This window comes from Leptopilina heterotoma, unplaced genomic scaffold (assembly GCF_015476425.1).
Source record: "Leptopilina heterotoma isolate Lh14 unplaced genomic scaffold, ASM1547642v1 Lhet_103, whole genome shotgun sequence".
Classification (NCBI taxonomy): Eukaryota; Metazoa; Arthropoda; class Insecta; order Hymenoptera; family Figitidae; genus Leptopilina; species Leptopilina heterotoma.
Genome location: NW_025110818.1, coordinates 1336438 through 1348749, shown reverse-complemented (window position 1 = coordinate 1348749; position 12312 = coordinate 1336438). Strand labels below are relative to the sequence as shown.

General features: G+C 22.6%; 1 protein-coding gene across 3 annotated transcripts in view; it reads left to right on the top strand.

The window, feature by feature from the left end:
* The window catches only part of LOC122501330 (dentin sialophosphoprotein-like), a 172580-nt gene extending 164087 nt beyond the window's left edge, over nucleotides 1-8493 (top strand). For all 3 annotated transcript variants that reach the window (XM_043610729.1, XM_043610712.1, XM_043610721.1), the window contains 3 exons: nucleotides 3515-3847; nucleotides 3996-4569; nucleotides 7162-8493. In XM_043610729.1, the coding sequence (XP_043466664.1) occupies nucleotides 3515-3847; nucleotides 3996-4569; nucleotides 7162-7569 (1315 nt within the window). In that variant the 3' untranslated portion in view covers nucleotides 7570-8493. The remainder of the gene's footprint in view (nucleotides 1-3514; nucleotides 3848-3995; nucleotides 4570-7161) is intronic.
* Nucleotides 8494-12312: the final 3819 nt, after the last annotated feature.

Sequence of the window (12312 nt, the reverse complement as noted above, 5' to 3'; positions counted from 1 at the left end):
CAATCAATTTACAATTAGGGCCATTTGGGGTAATTGTAAACAAGGGATAAATGTAAACAATAGATGTTTCAACTAAATTTACAAATTTAAAAATTAGTTTTAAAAACTTGAAAAAAATTGTTCATAAATTTAAATTACTTTAAAAATATCCAATTAAAATTATTAAAGAAACACAATTATTAAACAAAAAATAAAAAATAATTCTTCAGAAAAATTTAATTAGGGTTTCCAAAATTGATTTAATGATTTTTAGCGAAAATTGAATTATTTTCATAAATAATGACATTTTTTGAAGAAATTCAATGATTCTCAAATTTTTTGCAAGAATTTAAATGAAATTCAATATATTAATTTTAATTAAAATTAAAAATATTGAAACATAAAATTATTAAAGAAGATAGGAAACAAAAAAGTAAATTACAACTAAATCAAAGAAGATAGAAGAAGAAGAAGATATTAATATAGAGAGAAGATATAAAGATAGAAGATGTTAATTGAATAATTTTATATTTCTAAAAAAAATGTATTTTTCATTCTTTCCAGCATTTCCATTTTTTAAATTTATTTAAAACATTATAACGTCATAATAATAATTAAAATACCCTTAAAAATAATAATAATCATTTTAAAGAATTGCTATTTTAATAGAAAAAATATATTTATATATATGGGGCATTCCACGCCAAGTCGGACACCTGTTGACTTTTGCATCTCCGATTTTTTTCAAATATTTTTTTTCTTTTAGTGCTGGTTGAAAGGAACTTCCATGATTTTTTTCAAATTTTTTCATGAAGTAATTTAAGAGATCTGGGTTTTTGAAAAATCACGTTTTTTACATAAATTTTTTTTTTAAATGCTTATAACTCGGACAAAAATTGATCAAATTGGACGTTCGATATATGAAAATTTTTGTTTTTACACGTAGTTTTTGATAAAAATATTAAAAAAAAATTTTTTTTTAATTTACCAAAAAAATTTTAAATTTTAAAAATAAAATTTAATTTTTAAGAATGTATGTATCGATCGATTTTTTTCAAAATTTTTTGTAAGAAACTGGTACTAAATTAAGAATTTTTAATCCTTGTCTGATTGTGGGCAAACGATGGGATCTATTTATTTTGTAATTTTTAATTTTTGTATACGCAGTGAAAACGGTAGGTAGCCAAATGCGTAACTTGACATTTGACCAAATCACGCAAATTTTTCAAACCAAAACTGTTTTCAGACTGAGTCTCTCCGAACTTAACCTTCTTACTGTTTAAAAAAGTGATTTGATCAAATTGCAAGTTAGGCATTTGGCTACCTACCGTTTTACAAAAATTAAAAATTTCAAAATAAATAGATCCCATCGTTTGCCCACAATCAGACAAGGATTAAAAATTCTTAATTTAGTACCAGTTTCTTACAAAAAATTTTAAAAAAAATCGATCGATACATACATTCTTAAAAATTAAATTTTATTTTTAAAATTTAAAATTTTTTTGGTAAATTAAAAAAAAATTTTTTTTTAATATTTTTATCAAAAACTACGTGTAAAAACAAAAATTTTCATATATCGAACGTCCAATTTGATCAATTTTTGTCCGAGTTATAAGCATTTAAAAAAAAAATTTATGTAAAAAACGTGATTTTTCAAAAACCCAGATCTCTTAAATTACTTCATGAAAAAATTTGAAAAAAATCATGGAAGTTCCTTTCAACCAGCACTAAAAGAAAAAAAATATTTGAAAAAAATCGGAGATGCAAAAGTCAAAAGGTGTCCGACTTGGCGTGGAATGCCCCATATATTAAAACATAAAATTATTAAAATATTAAACAAAAAAAAAATATAAACTGCGAACAGATATTTTCAATTAATAAATAAAAATTTTAATTTATTTATATAAAAAAAGAAAATGCAAAAATATATTAATTAATAGAAGATGAAATAATTTCTTTAATGGCATTTGAACCATAATGACGTCACAATTTCTTCACAGCATTTGCTAAAAAATTGTGACATCATAATGGTTCAAATTCGCTGAAAAAATAAAGTTTTAATTATTTAAAATAAAACGATGAAAAAAAATGCACGCGCGCTCGCGCGCGTCAGTTTTTGCTAGTTTCTTCGATAATTTGTAAATTTTCCAAAATTAATTTTTTTTTTGTGTTTTTAACTAAAATTCTTCTATAAATCCATTATTTTTAATAATTTTTGAAAAAGTTCTTTGAGAATTTACAAATTCATTTGTTTACAATTCAATATTACAAAATTTCAATTATTCGTAAATTCTTAAATTACATATAATATATTATAAAAAACTTAAAATAATTTCAAAAAAATCTGCAATTAAACTTTCTCATAAAAAATTAATTCCACAGAATTGTTAGTTAAAAATATGAAAAATTCAGATTTTCAAAAACTTTAATTCGATACCTTTTCAAAATTTAATTATTTCTAAAAATTCACACTCTGATGCTTCTAATATTCAATTATAATCTAAAAATTTTACTGAAATCCATTTTTAAATCAATTTTTATTAGAAAATTCTACTAGAATTCAATTATTTAAATACAAAAATAAATAATGTATTGAATAATTGAATGTTTCTTAAAATTCAATTCCCATAAAGAATTTTATAAACAAATTTTTAATCTTTCGACGAATTTTAATCAAATTTTTAAGAATAATTACATTAAAATTGTTTAATGTAAGATTACAAGTTTAATAAGATTAAAATTGTATTTAAAATAATGGAAATTCCGCTATGAGTTTAATTACTTATAAAAATAATTGAATTCTTGTAAAAATTTTATTATTTATAAAAATAATTGAACGACTGCGAACAAATTTATAAAAAATTTGTAAATAATTTAATTCTTGTGGAATTTTTATTATTTTATAAAAATAATTAAAGGTTTGCGTAGAACTTTATTAAATTTTTTTGAAATAATTAAATTCTTTTGTCAAATTTTATTAAAATAGTAGATATTAAAAATCATTGAATTCAGGAATTGAAAATAATTGAAATTTTGCAAAGAATTTTATTAAAATTTTTGAAATTAAATTGAATTTCTGAGAAGAATTTAATTATTTCTAAAGATAATTGAAATTTCGACGAGAATTTTTAAAAATTTTTGAACATAGTTGAATTTCTGCGAAGAATTATATTACTTTTGAAAATAATTGAATTTCTGCAATAATTTGTAATTTCTTTAAAATTCTCCGAATTATATCGTACAATTTACGAACTTTTCGTCTTTTCTCAATCAAATTACGGACTTTACGGACCTTTTTTAAAAAAAAAACTGACTTTACGACATTTACGGATTTATAGTTCGAGCCCTGTAAAATAGAAAATAAAATTGTAGCCAAAGAAGAAGATTAGAAGATGAGATTCTGAACGAAGATTGTTGGAAGTTAAAATTAATGAGATCAATTAAGAAAGGAGAGACTCTTTGACGATTAAGATAAAAATCTTAATAAAGATCGTAAAGATAAATATTTTAATTTAATTCTATTTTCTACTTGCAGGCCTTCTAATCGAACTTCGAAAGGTTCGGACATTTTGGAGAAGATGGAAATTAAATTACCACGGCGAAGATCGTCTTCAAATCGACTCTCCAAGTCTCCTGACAGTCTCGAAAATTCGTTACCATGGTTCTCCAAATCGACGGAGGGTTTCGACAAACTCGTCGAGAATGAGGAGACGAAACAAAAATCGTCGACGAGACGATTTTTGAATCCAATTTCAAAGAGCATCGATCGAGTCTCAAAATCTTCGGACAGTTTGGAAGTCATCGACGCTCTCACTAGTGACGATTCTATCGAACGTCGTCGCAGTAGCTTTGATTTCAGACCACGCAGGTAAATTTCTAAAAAAAAAACAGAAACAAATCAAAAATTGTAATTTTTAATAATTAATATTCAATAAGTAATATTCAATTAATAGTAATTATATTAATAGAAAAAATAAAAACAGAAAAAGAAATGTGTAATCGAAAATAATTTCCAGGTCCGCGGCGAAAGTGATGTCTAAGTCAACCGAGAACTTCGAGGCACTCGGTCATCATCAAAAGTCCGAGGAAATAGTTTCACTACAGAAAAGATGTAGCGCTTCGGATATAAATCTCTCGCGGGACAGGAGAACGCGTTGCAAACTATTTTCCGAATCCACGGATAGTTTTGATAGACTCGAAGCTGTGGAAACGAAACCAATGGATGTTGACGTGGAATTTAAAAAGAACTTTTGGCGTTCGTCGGAAAGTTCCGATAATCCTGAACTCGACGAAATACCAGAAAGTCGACGAGTGAGAAGACCACCCAAGAGAATTCCAAGTAAAAATCTCGTCGATTCATCGCCAATCATTGCACAATGCGAAGAGAGACGACCAACTCCTGTTCCAAAGCCAAGACTTCAAAAGTCATCGGAAAGTTCGGAACTTGGAAGCACTGATACTCTCGGTTCCGATAGAAGAAATAAATCCTCCGACAGTACAGAGACTCTCGATAGTTTAGAAAAGGATCTCGAACAAGATAGAAGGGAGAATGAAATCATGGATAATGCCACTGACCGGGGGGATAAATCCGTAAGTTTTTTTTGTACAACCTCAACAGGGTTACCACGGGTCAGGGAATTCAGGGAAAAATCGGGAATTTTTATTAAAAGTACTGGAAAAATTTCAATTTTAGAATTTATAACAAAATTCTGAATTTTGATACCTTTTTTGTTTGCCTCATAAAATTACCACGAATTCTAATACGAATTCTACAAAACCTTCAATTTTTTCTATTTCTGACAATAATTTCTTTTTAAATAACTTAATTCTTGAAGAACTACTAGAGAATTATTACTTAGAAATTATTTAATGAATAATTTTACTTCAAAAATTTCAAACTTTTGAATTTTAAAATTTCAGTTTTGAAATAATTTAATTACTTAGAAATTTTAAAGACTTAGATTTTTCACAAATTTTAATAATTCTTCTACTGAAATCAGTTACATTTTTTAATACATATGTAATTAAGTATTGAAAATAATGGATTTATAGAAAAATTTTAGATAAAAACACTAAAAAGAATTGAATTTTGGAGAAATTACAAATGATTGCAGAAATTCAATTATTTTCATAAGTAATAAAATTCTTTTTAGGAATTCAATTATTTTTATAAATAATAAAACTCAATGCTGAATTTGAATAAAACTTTAATGGAATGCTTCGAAAAGTGTAATTATTCTTAAAACTTTTATTAAAATTCGTCGAAAGAATTCAATTATTTAAAAATTTGTTGATAAAATTCTTTATGAGAATTCAATTATTCAATAAATTATTTTATTTATTTAAATAATTGAATTAAAAATACATTTCAGTTAAATTCTACAGTTTTAATAAAATTTGTCAAAAAAATTTAATTATTTAAAAAATTTTTAATGAAATTCTACGCAAACAAAATTACATATTTTCATAAATAAGAAATTTTTTTATTTGCAGAGATTCAATTATTTTCATAAATAATAAAAATCATTGCAAAATTACAATTATTTTTAATTCAATTTTAATCGCATTTCTCAAAAAATGTAAATATTTTAAAAAATTCTATTAAAATTTGTTGAAAGGTGTCTTTTATTTAAAAATTTGTTGTCACGCGCGAATCACGGTGTTTCATTTATTATGCAAATTGAAAAAAAGTTATTTTCAAATATTAATTTTAATTCTGGAATAATTTCAGATTCAAAATTACAAAAATTCAATTATTAAAAAATTTACTAATTAATTATTATTATTTATTGTTTTCAGAAACTTTAATAAAATTTTTTGCAGTAATTGAATTATATTCTCAACACAATTTCAATAAAATTTCTAAAAAAAATCCAATTATTATTAAAAATATTGATTAAATTTGTTATGCGAATTGAAATCTATCAATACAATTTTAATTAAATTCCTCGAAAGAATTCAATTAATTTCGAAAATTTTAATAAAATTCTTGACAATTCAATTATTTCCAAATTAATAAAATTCTTAGCAGACATTTAATTTTTTTATAAATAACAATATTTTTTGCAGGAATTCATAATAATTTATCTTTATAAATAATAAAATTCTTCTTCGAAATTTAATTAATTTAAAAAATTTTAATAACATTCATGCTCAAAGTTTCAATTATATTAAAAAATTATCCTCAATTCAATCATTTTCAATAAAAAAATCTACTATTTTAATAATTTTATTTAGGAATCTAATTATTTTCATAAATAATAAAACTCATAGCAGAATTTCAATTATTTTTCATACAATTTTAGTCAAATTTCTCGAAAAATATAATTATTCTTAAAAACTTTTATACAATTCGTCAGAAGAATTTAATTATTTCAAAATTTGTTGATAAAATTCTTTACGAGAATTGAATTTTAAGAAACATTCAATTATTCAATAAATTATTTATTTTTGTATTTATATAATTGGATTCTCGCAGAATTTTCTAATGAAAATTGATTTAAAAATGAATTTTATAGTTAAAATTTTAGATAATTAAATATTAAAGGCATTATAGCACGAATTTTTAGTAATAATTGAATTTTTAAAAGGTTTTAAATTAAAATCTTTGAAAAGCTGAATCATATCATAGTTTTTATTTTAACTATTTTGTAGAATTAATTTTTTTGAAAAATTAATTGAATTTTATTTTGAAATTATTTCAAGTTTTTATTTTCTCATATATATTTAATTGAAGAATTGCAGAATAATTGAAATTTCATAAAATTGAATTGTAAACTAATGGATTTGAAAATTCTCAATGAACTTTTTGAAAAATTATTAAAAACAATTGATTTAAACAAGAATTTTAGTTAAAAATTGTAGAAAATAATAATTGAATTGAAATGATGAAAATAATTTTGAAGAAGTTACAGTATTGAATTTCAAAAGGTTTGAATTTGAATGTTTTGAAAAATTTTTATTTCTACGGAAAAATAATAATGATTAAATATTTATTTTAAAAAATTTTTGTCTGAAAATCAAGGAAAAGTCATTAAAAAACAAAATTAAATTTTTGTGGCAACCCTGCCTCAAAATAGTTCCGAATCGGAAATTTGTAATTCCGAATTCAAACGAACGAAAGTATTTTTTTCCGAAGCAAAAACTTCAGGTACATTTTCTAAATTTTCTGTTTAATTTCAGGACCCATTGTTTGACAGTACGTCGACGGAGGAATCGGCGAACGCCGATGGTAATGAAGAAAATAATTCTGTGATCTCTAATGACAAATCATATTGGAGACAATCGTCTGAATCAAAGGAAAATCTCGACATACATCAATTATTGGCTATCACGATAGTGACACAAATGGCAAGTGATAATGGCAACAATCAACGTGGAACTAATGTATTTTTGAAGAAAAATCAAACCTCACCTCCAACGTCACCACTAGTGAAACCTGAAGATAACAAAATGCTCTTTAACAATTTACTATCGAATAAAAATGACGAGGACTTACAGAATATGCTTAATGGAAACATATCGGAGGTGTCAACCGATACCAAGAGCTTTAAAGAGAAATTGATTATGTTCGAGAGACTTGGCAAATAAAAAAAAATCCTTTTTTTTTGAAAATTACTCCAAACTTTTTTAAGAAAAAAGTGATATATAAATTTTTGTTGTTGGAATAAATTTCCCTAAAAAAAAAATTATTTCGAGAGAAAGAAAATCAAAAAACCTTGTCAAGAGGTTTGCAAATTATATTAATCTAACGTTGGTGAAATTTACAACGATTATAATCAACAAAAATAGAAGAAAAAATATTTGTCTATTACAATTTTTCTCCTAAGAAAATTTTCCCAATGATTCTTCATCGACTTAAAAGAAAACTTAAAGGAAATCCCCCCCCCCCACAAAAAAATGCAAAAAAAAGTAAAAAACACTTACAAAAAAATATAAAAATAATTCTGAACAAAAAATACCTTTTTTTGTCTAAAAACTATTTTTTTTCTTCCAATCGTTGATAATAAACGTTCGAAATTTCACCCACAAAACAAAGTCAAAATTGAAAAAATAATTATATTTGTGCAGAGCACAATTGTTTATTGTTATAGAGAAAATTTTTTAAAATTCTATTTGTAGTTTCGATTGCAGAATTCGTATATGTGTACAATATTTATATAATTTATTAATTTCAAATTGTTTTTTTTTACAAAATAGTTGCTTTGATTAATATGCATTTAAAGAGAATTGATAATATTTAAATTTTGTCTCCGTTTTTATATATTTTTGTCAAAAAAAAAAGAAAAAAAATTTACAAGGAAAGAAAATCTAACTGTTGCTTTATTATTGTACTGTGTATTGATAAATTAAAAGAAAAACAGTGAGTGAATTTACAACGTTCATGACAGTAAAATATTAAAACGACTTATGCTTGTCATAGAATTTAGAACATGATTACAACACAAGTTATTGTTGTACAGTAGCATATATAAATATCATAATTGTAAATAAAGTAAATGCCCAAAAATCAAATTTATCGTCTTGTTTTTTAATTCTTGAAATTATCATCTTTTTCTGAGATTTAAAATCAAACTGATCATCTTTTTCTTTATTTCTGAAATCAAATCGTTCGCCTTTTTCTAATTTAGAGAATCAAATTAGGAAAAGTTTACGAAACTAAATATAATAAATTTTACCGAACTAAAAATGTAGTACATACAGTAAAATTAATCTCCGTATTCTTTCATTCATTCTGTCCGTAATTTGAAGTTAGTTTCTGTGTATGCTTTTGTTTTTTTTTAAATATTGTTTGACAAATTGAAAATTTGCAGGTATTTTTTTATGATATATAATAAAATAATATTACAAATTAGAAAATTAAAAAAAAATTATGATTAACAAATAAAAAATATACCCATTTTGTTATATGCTTTCTTCTATAACAAATTTCGTTTGACTGGTCTAAATTATTATGCAAATTATTCTTCTTTTTATTTATAAAAAATACTAGAAAATTGTTAATTGTTAAAAAAATTTTATTAAGAAGTAGGAAATATTCCCATTTTATGAATAATTTTTATTTCTCATTAAAAATATTGTTTACAAACTCATTTTTTTCTTTTGGAATGAAAAACATTAGATATTTCCGTTTCTTAATATTTTTGAAGAAAATTTTCAATTTTCACAAGGAAATAATTTGCATCAATTTTATTTCTTAATTTCAATTGCTTTAATAAAATTCAAAGTTTTTTAAAAATAAAGGAAAAAAATGTTTAATTATATTTGTCAATTAGAAAATTTATTTGAAAATGAAACTGAAAATTTTTGAATTTTTAGAAAATAAGGGAAAACATTTTATTGAAAAAAATGTTATGTTAAATTTATTTACGAATATGGGCATATCTCTGGAACCTTTAACTTTCATGTCCCTCGCATATATTTCGATAATTTCAATAACTTTTTACTTTATTTTTGTTGGAAATATTAAAGCTTGATAAGATGAATCAGTTCCAAAAGGTTTTACATTAATTTATTAAATATATCAATAATTATTCCAATCTGAGTGCCCGATTTTTTACAATATCTACTTGTCCCTAACCATACTCTCGGATGGGTTAAACGATAAAACTTTGTAATGAATAAGAGTTACTAATTCTAAGACGCATCTTTTTAAAGTTAATTAAACAGTGAACACTTTTCCGTATGAAAATTAAAAATTTGTTAATTTTGAAAAAAGTTATAAGCTTTCAAACGTTGTCCCTCACTTTTAACCTTTTTGATCGTAATCGAGATATTTATCATTTTTCATTAATAAGACAAATGGCACATCAAAATGACTTACGGGAAATAAAAGTTCAAATTATTAGAATTATTTTGAGACATAGTAAATTGATGTGCCTCGTGTCTTCAAAAAACTGTTGTAATTTAAATAACAGAAAACACGCGCGTACAAAATTTGAAAACGACCGTAATTCGAGTGATACTCCACGAAAATCAAATAAAAGTATTTTAAAAGTACTTGTAAATATTTTCGCATGTGCCATTTAACATCCCGTGAATGTGCTTCAAGAAAAAATACTTTATTGCAAAGATAATGTAAAAATATTTGTCAATTACGGTCGACCGTAATCAACCAAAAGTTTTTAGAAAAGAAATTGTTAAGTATGAAGTTGTCGATTCTCACTTTTTTATAGAAACTGTTAATAAATAAAACTGAAGGTTAAGTTTCAATGTTTATATTTTGATTTTTTAGACAGAATAAATGATCGAAAAAAATAAGATATATAAGAAAAAAGAAAAATAGAAAAAAATGAATAGAAATTGGAAAGTTTATGAGTGTTAAATTTAAATAAAATGTATCTGGAAATTGCAAGGTAAACTTTATACATTATAATTTCATATTTTTACAATTCAGTTTAATTAAAATCTATTTTTAAAATAAAAACCATTTTAATTTTTTAGTAATTCAAACAAAAAATAAAAGAAAAGTAATGTTAATGACTAGTAATAATATAATAAATACAAAAGTAATATATTATATAATAATATAATTATTATATTATAAATTATAACCCCTCAGTTAATTACTTTCAACTGTTTTCGATTCTAAAAAACAAACACCTGTTAAATATTTTTTTGTTGCACGTTAAAAATAATTCGCAATTTTAAATAGTTTATAACTTTTTGAAGACGAATCATTTTATCTGTCCACTTGGATATTTTGAAAGCTTATTTCTTAAAGTTTATGTAGACAGAGTTTCAATACTGTGCTCAATAAAAAATTAACAAATTTTTTCTCATTGAAAAGTTAAAGGTTCTAGAGATATGCCCATATCTTTAATTGTAAAATTATTCGAAAACAATAATTTCTTTTTTAAATATTTTAAATATTTAATTATTATTACTTTTCCATAGGAATTAAGATTTTCAAAAATCTCAAATTCAAACTTTTTTTTTAAATAAAACAACTGATAAAATTATTGTTATAAAACATGAAGAAATCGATTGCTCCGAGTCGAAGACTCGGAGTGATCGATTTCTTCGTGTTTTATAATAATTAAAGATGACCGAGTGATAAAATCATTAAGTATTTTAAATTACAAAAATATTGTTACTGTAACTTCTTAAAAATTATTTTCATATTCTATTATTATCTAAAATTTAAACTTAAATTCATTTTCAAATCAATTTTTATTAGAAAATTTTACGAAAATTAAATTATTTAAAATTCAAAAGTAAATTAGTTATTGAATATGTTAATGTTTCTTAAAATTTAATTCTTATAAAGAATTTTATTTTATTATTTATGAAAATAATGAAATGTTTGCGTACAATTTTATTAAAATTTTTTTTAAATAATTGAATTCTTTTGGATAATTTTATTAAAATAGTAGATATTAAAAATAATCGAATTGAGGAAAATTTTTGAAAATAATTGAAATGTTGCCAACAATTTTATTAAAAGTTTTGAAAATAATTGAATTTTGAAGAATTTTTTTATTTGTAACGATAATAATTGGGATTTTGTCGGGATATTTTTATAAATTTGGAATATAATTGAATTTTATGATAAGAATTTTTACTTTTGAAAATAATTGAATTTGCATAATAATAATAATAAATGAAACACCGCGAATCGCGCGTAACAACAAGTTTTTAAATAATTGAAACCTTTTGACGAATTTTAATAAAAGTTTTAAGAATAATTACATTTTTTGAGCAATGCCCGTAAAATTGTATAAAAAATAATTAAAATTTTGCAATGATTTTTATTATTTATGAAAATAATTGAATTATTACGAAGAAATTGATAAAAAAAATTGTAAATAATTAAATCCCTGCGCAATTTTAATTATTTTTGAAAATAATTTTGTTTGCCTAGAATTTCACTAAAACTTTTTTAAATAATTGAATTCTTTTGCCAAATTTTATTAAAACTGTTGATGTTGAAAATCATTGAATTTAGGAAAAATTTTTGAAAATAATTAAAATTTTGCCAAAATTTTATTAAAATTTTGAAAAATAATTGAATTTTCTGTAATAATTTGTAACATCTCCAAAATTCAATTTTTTTTCGTGTTGTTAACTAAAATTCTTCTGTAAATTAATTATTTTTAATAATTAATTAAAAATATATTGACAAATTTAACTAATTTTAGAAGATTTTGAATTATTAAAATTTTACAAAAATCTAAGTTTATTAAAATTTCTAATTAAATTCATTCCACATTGAAATTTTATAAAATTTCAAATTGAAACCATTTGAAGTTCATTTATTTTTGAAAATTGTAAACGCAACTCTTTTAAAATTGAATTAATTTTGAAATATTTAAGTAAAATTATTCATTAAAT